This window comes from Chlorocebus sabaeus, chromosome 3, assembly GCF_047675955.1.
Source record: "Chlorocebus sabaeus isolate Y175 chromosome 3, mChlSab1.0.hap1, whole genome shotgun sequence".
NCBI lineage: Eukaryota > Metazoa > Chordata > Mammalia > Primates > Cercopithecidae > Chlorocebus > Chlorocebus sabaeus.
In genome coordinates, this window is record NC_132906.1 from 4797090 (window position 1) to 4808232 (window position 11143).

Sequence of the window (11143 nt, forward strand, 5' to 3'; positions counted from 1 at the left end):
TACAATCTAAAATTGTGATGGACACAATTATAAACATACCTGATAAAAAAGGCAGGGTAGTCTTAGCAATAATTATACATCAATTAGATACTGAATATTGTGAACTTACTTAATGTTATTTGCTGTATTGCTATAAATGCCCTTTAGAATATGGTGTTTCACTAGTGAATTACATTTAAGAATAACATTAGATTCTGAAATCATGACTGTACCATTTATTGTTTTAAAGTCAGAGATCATCCATCCTTACATTGAATTTTTCATATATGATACTGATAGATGGTGCATTCTCATTTTCCTCATACATAGCGATTACCCACATTCAGGACGAAGTATGCTTTTATTGACTGAAGTTATGTTGAAGATCAGTAGGCTTGTTTGTATGTATGTTGACTGTAAACAGAATACAGGCCCTCTAAACCAACTTTTGAAGAAGATACATGCTAGAATTGTACCTTTTCAAGGTGAACAGAACAGCAAGAGCCGGAAAAAGATGTTTTGAGATGTGGATTGCACATTAAGCACAGGAGAAAGATGTTTTGAGATGTAGATTACACATTAAGGAGCAACTGAGAAGTTGAACAGATGAAAATAATTGGTGACATGGAAAGCAGATTGTTTTATTCCTTGGTTTAGTTACACTTCTAATTAGAGAAACATTTTTGTGGTCATTCTATAGTGTTTTATTTGGTCCTTTGTCTATCGGAGGTTAATAATTATCTTAATCCTGCTATCCCTTTTGTCAAGTTTGAAGCTTGAGATGGAAAAATAGTCTTAATTGATACAGATTTTTTTGCTTTAATCATCATAAACTTCTTAGTAATGCTTATTACTCAATAGCATGTGTCTTTCTGAGAGTTCCATATAGTCCAATAGTACATTATAATACAAAAAAAATTAATACATATTTAGATTGCATTCAGGCTACCTATACTAGGGAAGCATTCTCTGGTTTTCACTATTGGCAGTTTAAAACATTGTTCTTCACATTTGGAGATGACAGAATTGACTTGCCATAAGTAAAGGGTTGATAGATTTATGTCAAATCCTCCATATTCCATGGCTGGACCCGTGTGAGGAGTGGCTCGCATGAGCATTGTCTGGTAGCTGTCTAACTGAGTGGAGTGTAGGATTGCATTCTCAAGTTACGGAGGGAAAAAGTCATTATGGGATTGATTCCTTTGAGGATTGATACTTCTTAAAAGGAATCAATCCCATAATTATGACCATCAGCTCTCATTATTACTTAACCAGTTAATCAAACCAACCATAGTACTAGTTTACTTTTTAGAGCCAGTATTAATCCTAAAGTAGATAAGTGTAGGTTTGGTTAAGTGCTCTTTAAACATAGTGAATTTCCATTCTATTAAATAAAACTTGAGAAATGTCAGTTATATAAAAAGTTATGTTGTAAGTGAATATATTCTATGATAAATACCTAAACTTGAAGCAAAACCTCCTGTCAAGGGTTTGTGTGTGTGTGTGTGTGTGTGTGTTTAACTTTCTTATCTAGACAGTATTATTTTGAGAAATTCATAGGTTTTCACTCATACATTTTGAGCTCGTGGACATATGGAGATGTGTGTTCATTCTCTAAATGAGTGCCTACTATGTGCTGGGCTCGGGAAATGCAAAGGTAGACAATATAGATTTGGTCTTTGTCCTTTGTGGTGGTTGAGAATATCAGCTTAATTTGGTGTATTCTTGAGCCTTTTGCTCATAGGCTTTAATTTTGCCTGTGACATTTGCCAGGCTTTGGGGAAATTGACTGCCTTCACTCTTCCCTGAAATTTTGAAGTCCACGTAAGGGCTTTCTAATCAGATAGCAGAAATTATAATTTATTAACCTAAATAACCTTACAGTGTTTTCGCTTTGAATTGTATGAATTCTTAGAACTGAGAAGCTAAACAATAGTGATAACAATTTTACATTATCTTTTCTTTCTCCCTTTGTTTCTTTAAAGGTCTCCCAGGCCTTCCCAGTCAAAATTTTAGTTATTTTAGTCATGTCACCATGATGTGAGATTTATGAGCTCTGTTAGATACATTTAGAAACGTCCCTATTTATTGAATGGTATTTTGTACCCCATAAGTTACCCCTTATGCTCTGTGACTTCTGTGAAATCTTTTAAGTGCCAGTAACAAATTTTAGACCCTCTAGATGAAGGTAGAGAGCTTACGCATTGTTTTTATACGTCATTGTTTATCTATACAAGATTTATCAGAGGGATTTTGCTTTTATTTGCATATGAAATTTTTATTAACATGAATATGGGCACAGAGCAAATAGCTTCTTAGACTGCTGCCTTCTGAAGGTGGCTTCTGTATCTTTCTCAGAGGAGGAGTAATAGACTTAAATGACTTCTTTGTCTTTCTTCAGTTTTTTTTAAATGAAAAAATCTATATACTAGGGCTTAGGCATGTGTGATTTACAGTTATTTGTTCTGAAGGCTGCAGAGAATTAAAAATCCAGCAGGCTATTTGTGTACGAAATCATGAGCATCATTACGTGGATAACGTAGTTTCATGTTGGCAGAACTTGACACTTGTCTATAAGTGCTTCCCAAGCCTCCTGAAAAACTGAAGACATTTACATTAGGCTTTTCAGTATAATTTTAATTTAGGATAGGTTTTTTAGCAATGTACTGGGATTGAGTTTTGCTGTTGTGTTTTGACACTTTTAAGAGTTCTTGATGTTTACATAATAAGACTTTTCTTATGTGACTTAGCTGCTGTTTTAAGGAGAGCCAAGACGTTTTGTTAGGAATTCCTACTTTTTAGCTTAGTGTAGGTTTGGACATTTAAGGTGTAGTGTTAAATAGGAAACGTTAAGTATTTCATCTTAGTTTCTTGTGGTTTTGTGATTTTGTTGTATTTAATAACCAAAGGAACATTCCCCATTAAATCAGTAAGAGTAAAACTTTTCAAACTGGGGAAAAGGCATTTTAGGTTTTTTAAAGAAAAATTATTTTAAAATGTGACTTAGAAATAACCATACTAATTACATTAGGCATTTTGGGTGATCATGGAAAATTATAAAATATTTTTAGCACTTTAGTCCTTTTTCTGTTAATGCAGTTTTACTTTTAAGAAAGTAGAATTTATTCTGGAAAATATGAATTACAGTGCTAAACCTGGTTTTGTTGTGTGTGAATATATTATATGGTAACTTTTGTAAAATGTTACTCTACATGAAGATTTCACTTTGGCCAGTCATTGATATATATCACTACTAACTTAATTTTATTTATGGAAATAAGAACCTCTCATTGAATGACAGTTCAGATTTCAAAGCAGACTTCTTGAATTGTTTACGTAACTTTTGCCTGAAGGATTTAGACTCTGCTTTCTAATAGTGAAACTAATATATATGGTGGCCAGAGTGTAATATATGCTAGTACTTTGGCATGGGAGATATTTATCATGAGTTTTTACTATTAAAAAATGTTATACATTTGCCTATGAGTTTTTAAAATGATGTTGCCTTCAGAATTTGTGTGAAGGTACAAAACTAAAAATGTCATGTATCTGATGTGCAGTGAAAAGTCTTGTCATCATTAGATAGTTCTTGATTATCTATATTATGAATATTGATGATTAGAAAAATCTTATGTTCTGTTGCTCTTAACAATAGACCCACACACAACAAAAAGCATGCTATTTGAGTAACTCTTATGACTTACAAGGCTGAGGGCTGTGGTGTGCATTATTCTTTAGGGTCTTCCACCAGCAGTGCCTCCTTTTAACCTGTGACACACAAGTCTCTCAATGTTAAACTGAACATGTGTTTTTTTATGTTTTTTGTTAGGTATCAGAAAGTATAATAATATGCTTGGTTTCTTTTTCCTATAGTAACATTTTACAAAAGAGCTGCTAGGCAGGTATTTTATTCTCAAATTGATCTCAAACTGGATGTAAAATGTTAATTATTTTTTTAATAGTAGTGTAAGAATTCTGGCTGCTATTAGTTATTGTTTATTTTCTGGGTAGAAGCTATTCGAAAAGTCCAATTTCTGTCCCAGTGTAGCAAAATGTAGTTCCTCGGTTGTTTTTCTTTAAATGCTTTATAATTTTACACTACCTTTTTAATATACAAACCTCATTCTTCATTGGACAACTTGAAGGCTTTGATTTCTTTAAAAATTTAAATTTTAATGTGTGTATTACTTTGACAGTTCCCTCAACTTTGAGATGCACTGATCACTGTGCTTGAAAAAGACAAAACTGAAGATTGTACTATGAAGTTTATTGAATAATTTTCATAAATTATTTATCCAAATGAGAGATTTTTAGATTTTTGTATTCTGCTTAGTTTAAAAAAAAATAGTAGTTTAAAAGAGAGGCTAGTAAGTTTGATGCTATTCTTGCCAAACAAACTCAGCCAAAATCTTTAAAGTAACAAGTGGGAAAAGGATGACTAATCGTTCTGCTTCTGAGTACATTTTCCAAAACGTTGGAAAGAAACTTCTGAATTGAAATCTTGAATGTATTGAATCTGTCAAGGTACACAGCGGTGCCTTTGTAAATGTTCATTACCTTATTTAATCAGGTGATAAGTGGTGTAATGTAGCAGAGCTTAAGAATAGAACTCAATTATCACTTTTTGTGAACAAGTTGGAATTGTCATGTTACTGTGTAATTGATTTGCTTTACAATGAACAATAAATTTAATAAAATAAAACATTGTCTTGTTTTTTATCTACTTATTGTATATATCATTTATATTTCATATGAGAAATCATGCCTAGTTTTTTGGGTACTTACTCTTATGAAATAACATGATAGTTTTGCCATGTTAGTGTCAGTCTCTCTTCATCAGTTGAGACTTGACTCTAACACTAAGAAACTTGATTAAAAAAAATTAAAAACCGCTTACTGATTATACCAACTAGTTTTATCAGAAACAAGTGAGGAGATCTAAAATAATTCTAGAAGTAAATCTAAAGGAACTATAATTTATGATACATTAAAGATTTCAAATTATTTAGTAGGTTAAACTAACATTCATCTTTCATTGCGGTAAGCCTCTTTTAATTGTCTAGTTCTGAACAGGTTAATTTTTTTAAAATCTTTTTTTTAATTTTTAGATATATCAATTTGGATAGATAAGTGAGACTGGAGAGACATCCTGAAAACTAAGTTTTAACAAATGGAATCAGTTAAAAGTAATCACTGTTCATTTTAAAAATAATTTCATAAAGAATCTTTAATCTTGAAAGAGTAAGGCAAATTTGTTTTTTTTTCCCCCCCATTTTTTTTTTTTTTTTATACCAGGGCCACAGCCATCTCTGGGAGTTAGTTTTGGAACGCCATTCGGCTCAGGCATTGGCACTGGCTTGCAATCAAGTGGCTTAGGTTCTTCAAACCTTGGAGGTACACTTTAACTTTTCTAATATTTCATTGAACTATTATATATTTGAATTGATACTAGCCTGTAAAAAAAAAACATTTCTAAGAGGATCTGCTGCTGTTTTGGAAGTTAAGGTTCCATCTGGCAAAAACGATTCTCAAACATAATTATTGCTTTCTAATATTAGATTTAGTATCATTCCATCTTCTGTGAATAGTAAATATAAAGTATTAAAATTAAGTGGTAGGCATGTTCATGTTTTCAGAGCAATATGCTGACACATGAACTTGAGAATAGTTTTAATCATCTTAATTAAAAATCTTAAAATTAATAGTCTTAATGTTAGTTTGGAGTCTGAACTACTTCTGGATGATATACATTCTCCTAATCAGTATCTTCTTTTTTCTGAAAATGAGTACTTAGGGAAATTATTATGAATTGAACAGCTAAACTCATGTCCATTTCTAAGCACATTTGGCAAATTTGCCTATATACATACTTGTTTACATAAGCAATTAAGCTTATTTTAATAATACTTTCATAAGTTTAGTAAGGTAAGTCCTCTGCAAAAACATGCTAAATACAAATACATTCACAATTCTTTGATATGGATAACTGAAAGTTGGTTGTATTTTCACAGGTACATTATAATGTAATGAATAAGTTGCCCTTATTTCCACTAAAATATAAGACAGGAGACCTATAAGCTAGTATGGTTGTTTAATAGAGACTGTTCTAAATTAGGAATTATTAGAATCATGGCAGATAGCATAATTCCTATAATCTAGAGTTAATTTGCCATCACATTTCTTATTGTTAGAGGCAATGATGCTGTCACACTCAGTATTTTAGCTAAGCTATTGCAAAGTAACCGAAAAAGCATTTGAACTTTATTTGTAGAGCACCTGGCTCTTAGGAGAGTGGAAACTAGTCCTCACGTACTGAGAATGTCATGACCTTTGTGTGATGAAAAATCCTTCTTTTTTAAATGATTAAGATAGTATTGTTAAGAGAAAAACCATGATCTTCTCACCACCAATTTTTCACTGTTACACTGGCTGGTAGTATGGCAGGAATCTACTGTTAAACTGAGTAGATTTAAAGTGTTTGACTATAGTTATGCAGTTTTTCAGTGGTACAGATTCTTAATTAACTAAAAATGTTTTGGGAAAGAGCAGAGTAAAATAACCTTGTAGTATTTAGTGTTTACATTGTTGTGCATGTCATGCTTATTAATGTATTTAGTCTTTTATTTGTGAAATGAAATACCCCTAAAGTGGAAATGTTTATAACTGACTAAAATAATATTTGAATGGTGGGTAAAATTTTCTAGCACATTTAAAAGAGAAAATACTAATACTTTCTTTTTTATGGCCTTGTTCTTTAAAAATTGGGTCACAAACATAGTCTAAATAGATGTAAACGTTTTATTTCAGAATTAGTCTGGTTCTTCTGAAAGTCTCATGCAAAGGAGTAAGCAGATTTCCTTAATAAGGCCATGTTTTTCAACACTGTATCTATTAGACCTCTGATGATTTTTGGTTGTACTTGTCCATATCCTTTAACCTGTGTTTTATGTGCCATTGTATATTTTTCTATTACCCTTCCACTAGGATTTGGAACTAGCTCTGGTTTTGGATGCAGCACCACAGGGGCCTCCACATTTGGATTTGGAACAACAAATAAACCCTCAGGAAGTCTTAGTGCAGGTTTGTGTGTTTCTGCCTGGATTTCAGGCAAATTTAAAGGTGTAAATTATTTAATTTAAAAGTATGTGTTGTTATTTCCAGTAACCCAAAAAGTTCCCTCCCTGATTCAGTTTTTACCCCCTGGATGAAGTGTGCAAGCCTAACTAATCATTTTACTTTATCTCTCTCATAAACTAAAGGGCAGATTTGTAAAATATTTCTAACAAGACTTCTTAGTTTGATTTAATAATTAATTATATCTTCTAATTAAGTAGAGATTCATTTGAACCCTAGTGACTAACTTCGTGCTTAAGTCGTTTTCTTCATTATTGCAAAAAGGAACCCATCATTGTGAAAGTTTAACCAAGTTTCTTGTCATAATTCATCCTGGAGAATGATTTCTATTCCAGAGTCCCTCTGGTTTTGAGAATACCAAATCTTTATTATTAATTTAGTTCCTTGTTCATTTTTGAAATAGGTATAATTTTTTTGACTCTTCTTATTAGAAATTCCAGATTTCATCTACTTTTGCATTTATATTGGTAAATATGGCTTCTTTTAATGTGCAGTGCTTAGGGACAAATACCATATCTAATATAATGACATAATACTGTGAAAGATGTGTTTAAATTTAGAGAATTTAAAGGAAGTTCCACTTAATATAAGTAGTGTTTAAAATCAGCAGTTCCAGTGGAGGAAGATAATAATAGGATTCCATGTTATCAGGATTATAATCAAAATACTGTATTAGTTAACTAGGCAGTAGTAGTACTAGATCTTAATTTTGCAAAAGCTCTTATTAAATCAAAACAGTGAGTACTGCTCTTTTGTTGTTCATTGTCTTGAATATTGTGGGTTGACGCTTTCCTGGAGTGCATGGGATAGCAAGGGTAGGTCCAGATATGTGAAGGTCCCTCTTCTACGTGTGGATAAAATGTTGTTGGGGCTAAGGAGGAAGGCACCTTGACATATTTAATTAACAGGAAAGTTTCTGGCAATTTGAAGTTTGTATAGATTTTAGTTATTTGTGCTAAGGTTTGTCTTTTGGCCTGCATCACTAAACTCTTTCAAGGTGCCACTTAGTTGTTAGCTAAATTTTCCTGTTAAAATTTCATGTGAGAAATTTAGGGCTTTAAGATACTTGCATTTCTTACAGATTATGTATTCTTTTAGATAGAAATTTACTGCTCCTCCCTGTTTTTATATTTGATTTTGGAATTCAACTTCTGATATGAATATTTTTTTCCCTAAACATAAGGCTTTGGCAGCTCAAGTACATCTGGGTTTAACTTCAGCAATCCTGGCATCACGGCGTCAGCTGGTTTGACTTTTGGGGTGTCCAATCCTGCCTCTGCAGGTTTTGGAACAGGAGGACAACTCCTTCAGTTGAAGAAACCTCCAGCTGGAAACAAAAGAGGAAAAAGATAAACATGGGTTGATGTGTTGAGAGAATCCATAACAGCACCGTTCATTCTATGAGTCTATTTTTCTAATGATGCAGTAATTAAATTGCATCCCAGGAGATTTATAAAATTTTGATATTTTTCCCTACTCTGGAATTTGAACTTTCTTCATGTTTGCCATACTGAACATCTTTTTTCTTGTGAATTTAAAGTCCAGTTGTGTTTTCTTTTTAGTTTGATTCTCAGTGTAAGAAATGTTCTCATTACATCAGTGATTGATAATGGTTAGAAACCATTAACCTAACACTATTTAACCTAGTGTTTTTGTTGATGAGGTTTACGTTATGTGAATACATGCACATTTGTTTCTTATACAGATGGTGTGAACTCTAGGGCCTATACTAGAATCAATTTGTTCCTTGATAAAGGCCTTTTGAATTACACTGCAGGGCATCTTGTGAATATGTATGTAAATATATACAGAATAATACACACAGTTGTGTGTGCATATAGAATATATATTTACGCCGGGTATGGTGGCTCACGCCTGTAATCCCAGCACTTTGGGAGGCCGAGGCAGGTGGATCACCTGAGGTCAGGAGTTCGAGACCAGCCTGACTAACATGGTGAAACCCCATCTCTACTAAAAATACAAAAATTAGCCGGGCATAGTGGCAGGCGCCTATAATCCCAGCTACTCAGGAGGCTGAGGCAGGAGAATCGCTTGAACCCGGGAGGTGGAGGTTGCAGTGAGCTGAGATCGCACCACTGCACTCCAGCCTGGGCAATAAGAGCAGAACTCTGTCTTCAAAATAATGAAAATAAAATACATACTTACAGGCCTACAACTTTTGCCTCAGACTGTTCCCCTTTTCTAAGGGTGTTCAAGTTTTCACCTTTTAAGCTTCATATCCTCAGTGCTTGTAGAATGATGAGCTAGAGGTACCAGGTCATTGCAGTTGTTTGCTTAAAGACTTATTGAAATGGTTAGTGGCGTAAATACTTGGCCAACTCAACTTTATTGCCCCGGCCTTTTCCATTTTTGTTTCCACCTTAACCTGTAGCAGCCCCTCCAAATGAGGAATGCTGTAAGACTCATCAAACAGATTTTAACAATTTTATTATCCTGTGTGTCCTTATTTGCTTCTGTGAGATGCTTTTTTCTTACCTGAGATGAACTTTCAGGAGCATATTTGAACTCCAGACTGGTGTTCTGGGGCAAAGAGCTATTAGCCAAACTGATTCTATGCAGGTGAAGGATGCACTAAAGTTCTCACTTTAGTGAGACCTTTTCTAGCTATTCCAATACAGAGTTCTTTCTTATAGGGCTATTGATATTGACACCAAATGGAGTGGCTTCTCAGCCTCTTAATGTCTTAAGTAAGTGCTTAATTTGGAATAGAGAAACCAGTATATTTTAAACAAGAAAAATATTCTTTGTAGCAACTGTAAATTCTCCCATTATAACAGTGAACAGAGCTCCAGGTAATAACGCATAGGCATGTCAGGTTGCATCTGTGTATTTGACTACATTAGTATTAGTATTAGTGACGTCAGGTGGATATAAAAGAAAACCCTTGGAAAGAGAACTGCCTTAGCCATGATTTCAGAGAGAAACCATTAGTAGACCTATTTATGATTCAATTACAGTTTTCAGATAGGATGTGAACATGGAATTTCATTGAAAATAGTTTAATTTTTTATATAAAAGGTTTTGTATATAATGTGTGTCAGTGACTATTTTCAAAATCATTTTCATCAAGACACCTTTTTTCTAAAATAGGCATTGCATACACGCACATGTACGTGCTCACGCACACACATTTTTTGTATAATGTTGGGTTTGATTATAAAAGTGTTGTCAAATCTGTTTTATTTATCTGCATATAGCAGTGATTGGCTTTTTTGAATTGAAATTTTTGTGCATCGATGCATTGAAATAAGGAAAATTATTTATCTCTGAGCAGTAAGCTTATTTTTGCATATTTCTGTAATATTGCAATCCCCAGATCCAGATTGTGGGAAGTTAGGGAAAAGGTGTGATTTTGTGTTTTGAATTACTGTCAGAATTACATACACAATTACAATAAACTTTTTTTAAAAGACATTTCATTGTACTGCAAAAATCTGAATATTTATATTTCTTGTTTTTTTCTTTATATATTTTGCATTTTAATATGTTGAGCCACTGGAAATTTGTAAGATTAATTTGTTATAGGAGTTTAAATGTGTTGTCATTGTCTCCATTGTCTTTGTCTAGAGCCTATTATTATGGAAACAATAAAATTTATTGTGTCAGTTGCTTTGATTCTTTATAGGTGTCAGTAGCTGTTCTTAATATGTAATTTTCTTATTATTGCTCTTTTCTTCTCCGGTTGGGTTTTAGTGTATTCCCTTCATTGGTTTATACATCTTGCCCTTTTTTAAACAGAAGAGTGAACATAAAATGGTAAATTATTTCTCACTTGCTTTTGTCTTCTCAAAATGACAAAAACCGTGAACATTTTTAGTTATAAAGAAGAATATTGAGTAAAGGAAAAATCCCCTTGAACTTTGAGGCCCTAATTCCCCTCCATTTCCTAGTGTGCACTCTAATGGTTTGATATGTATCCTTGTAGACCCTTTTAAATGTGTCTTAAAGAGTATATAAATGTTACTTTTATTTTTCTTTTTTATATTCTCTCTGATTTTTTTTTGTCACA

General features: G+C 32.9%; 1 protein-coding gene across 3 annotated transcripts in view; it reads left to right on the forward strand.

Annotated features, from left to right (window-relative positions):
* NUP58 (nucleoporin 58) overlaps positions 1-10739 on the forward strand; it is a 40248-nt gene extending 29509 nt beyond the window's left edge. For 2 of the 3 annotated variants that reach the window (XM_008021761.3, XM_008021762.3), the window contains 3 exons: positions 5275-5373; positions 6964-7059; positions 8297-10739. In XM_008021761.3, coding sequence (XP_008019952.1) covers positions 5275-5373; positions 6964-7059; positions 8297-8466 — 365 coding nt within the window. In that variant the 3' untranslated portion in view covers positions 8467-10739. The remainder of the gene's footprint in view (positions 1-5274; positions 5374-6963; positions 7060-8296) is intronic. The other variant, XM_073012938.1, reaches the window with a different exon arrangement.
* The last annotated feature ends 404 nt before the right edge of the window (positions 10740-11143 follow it).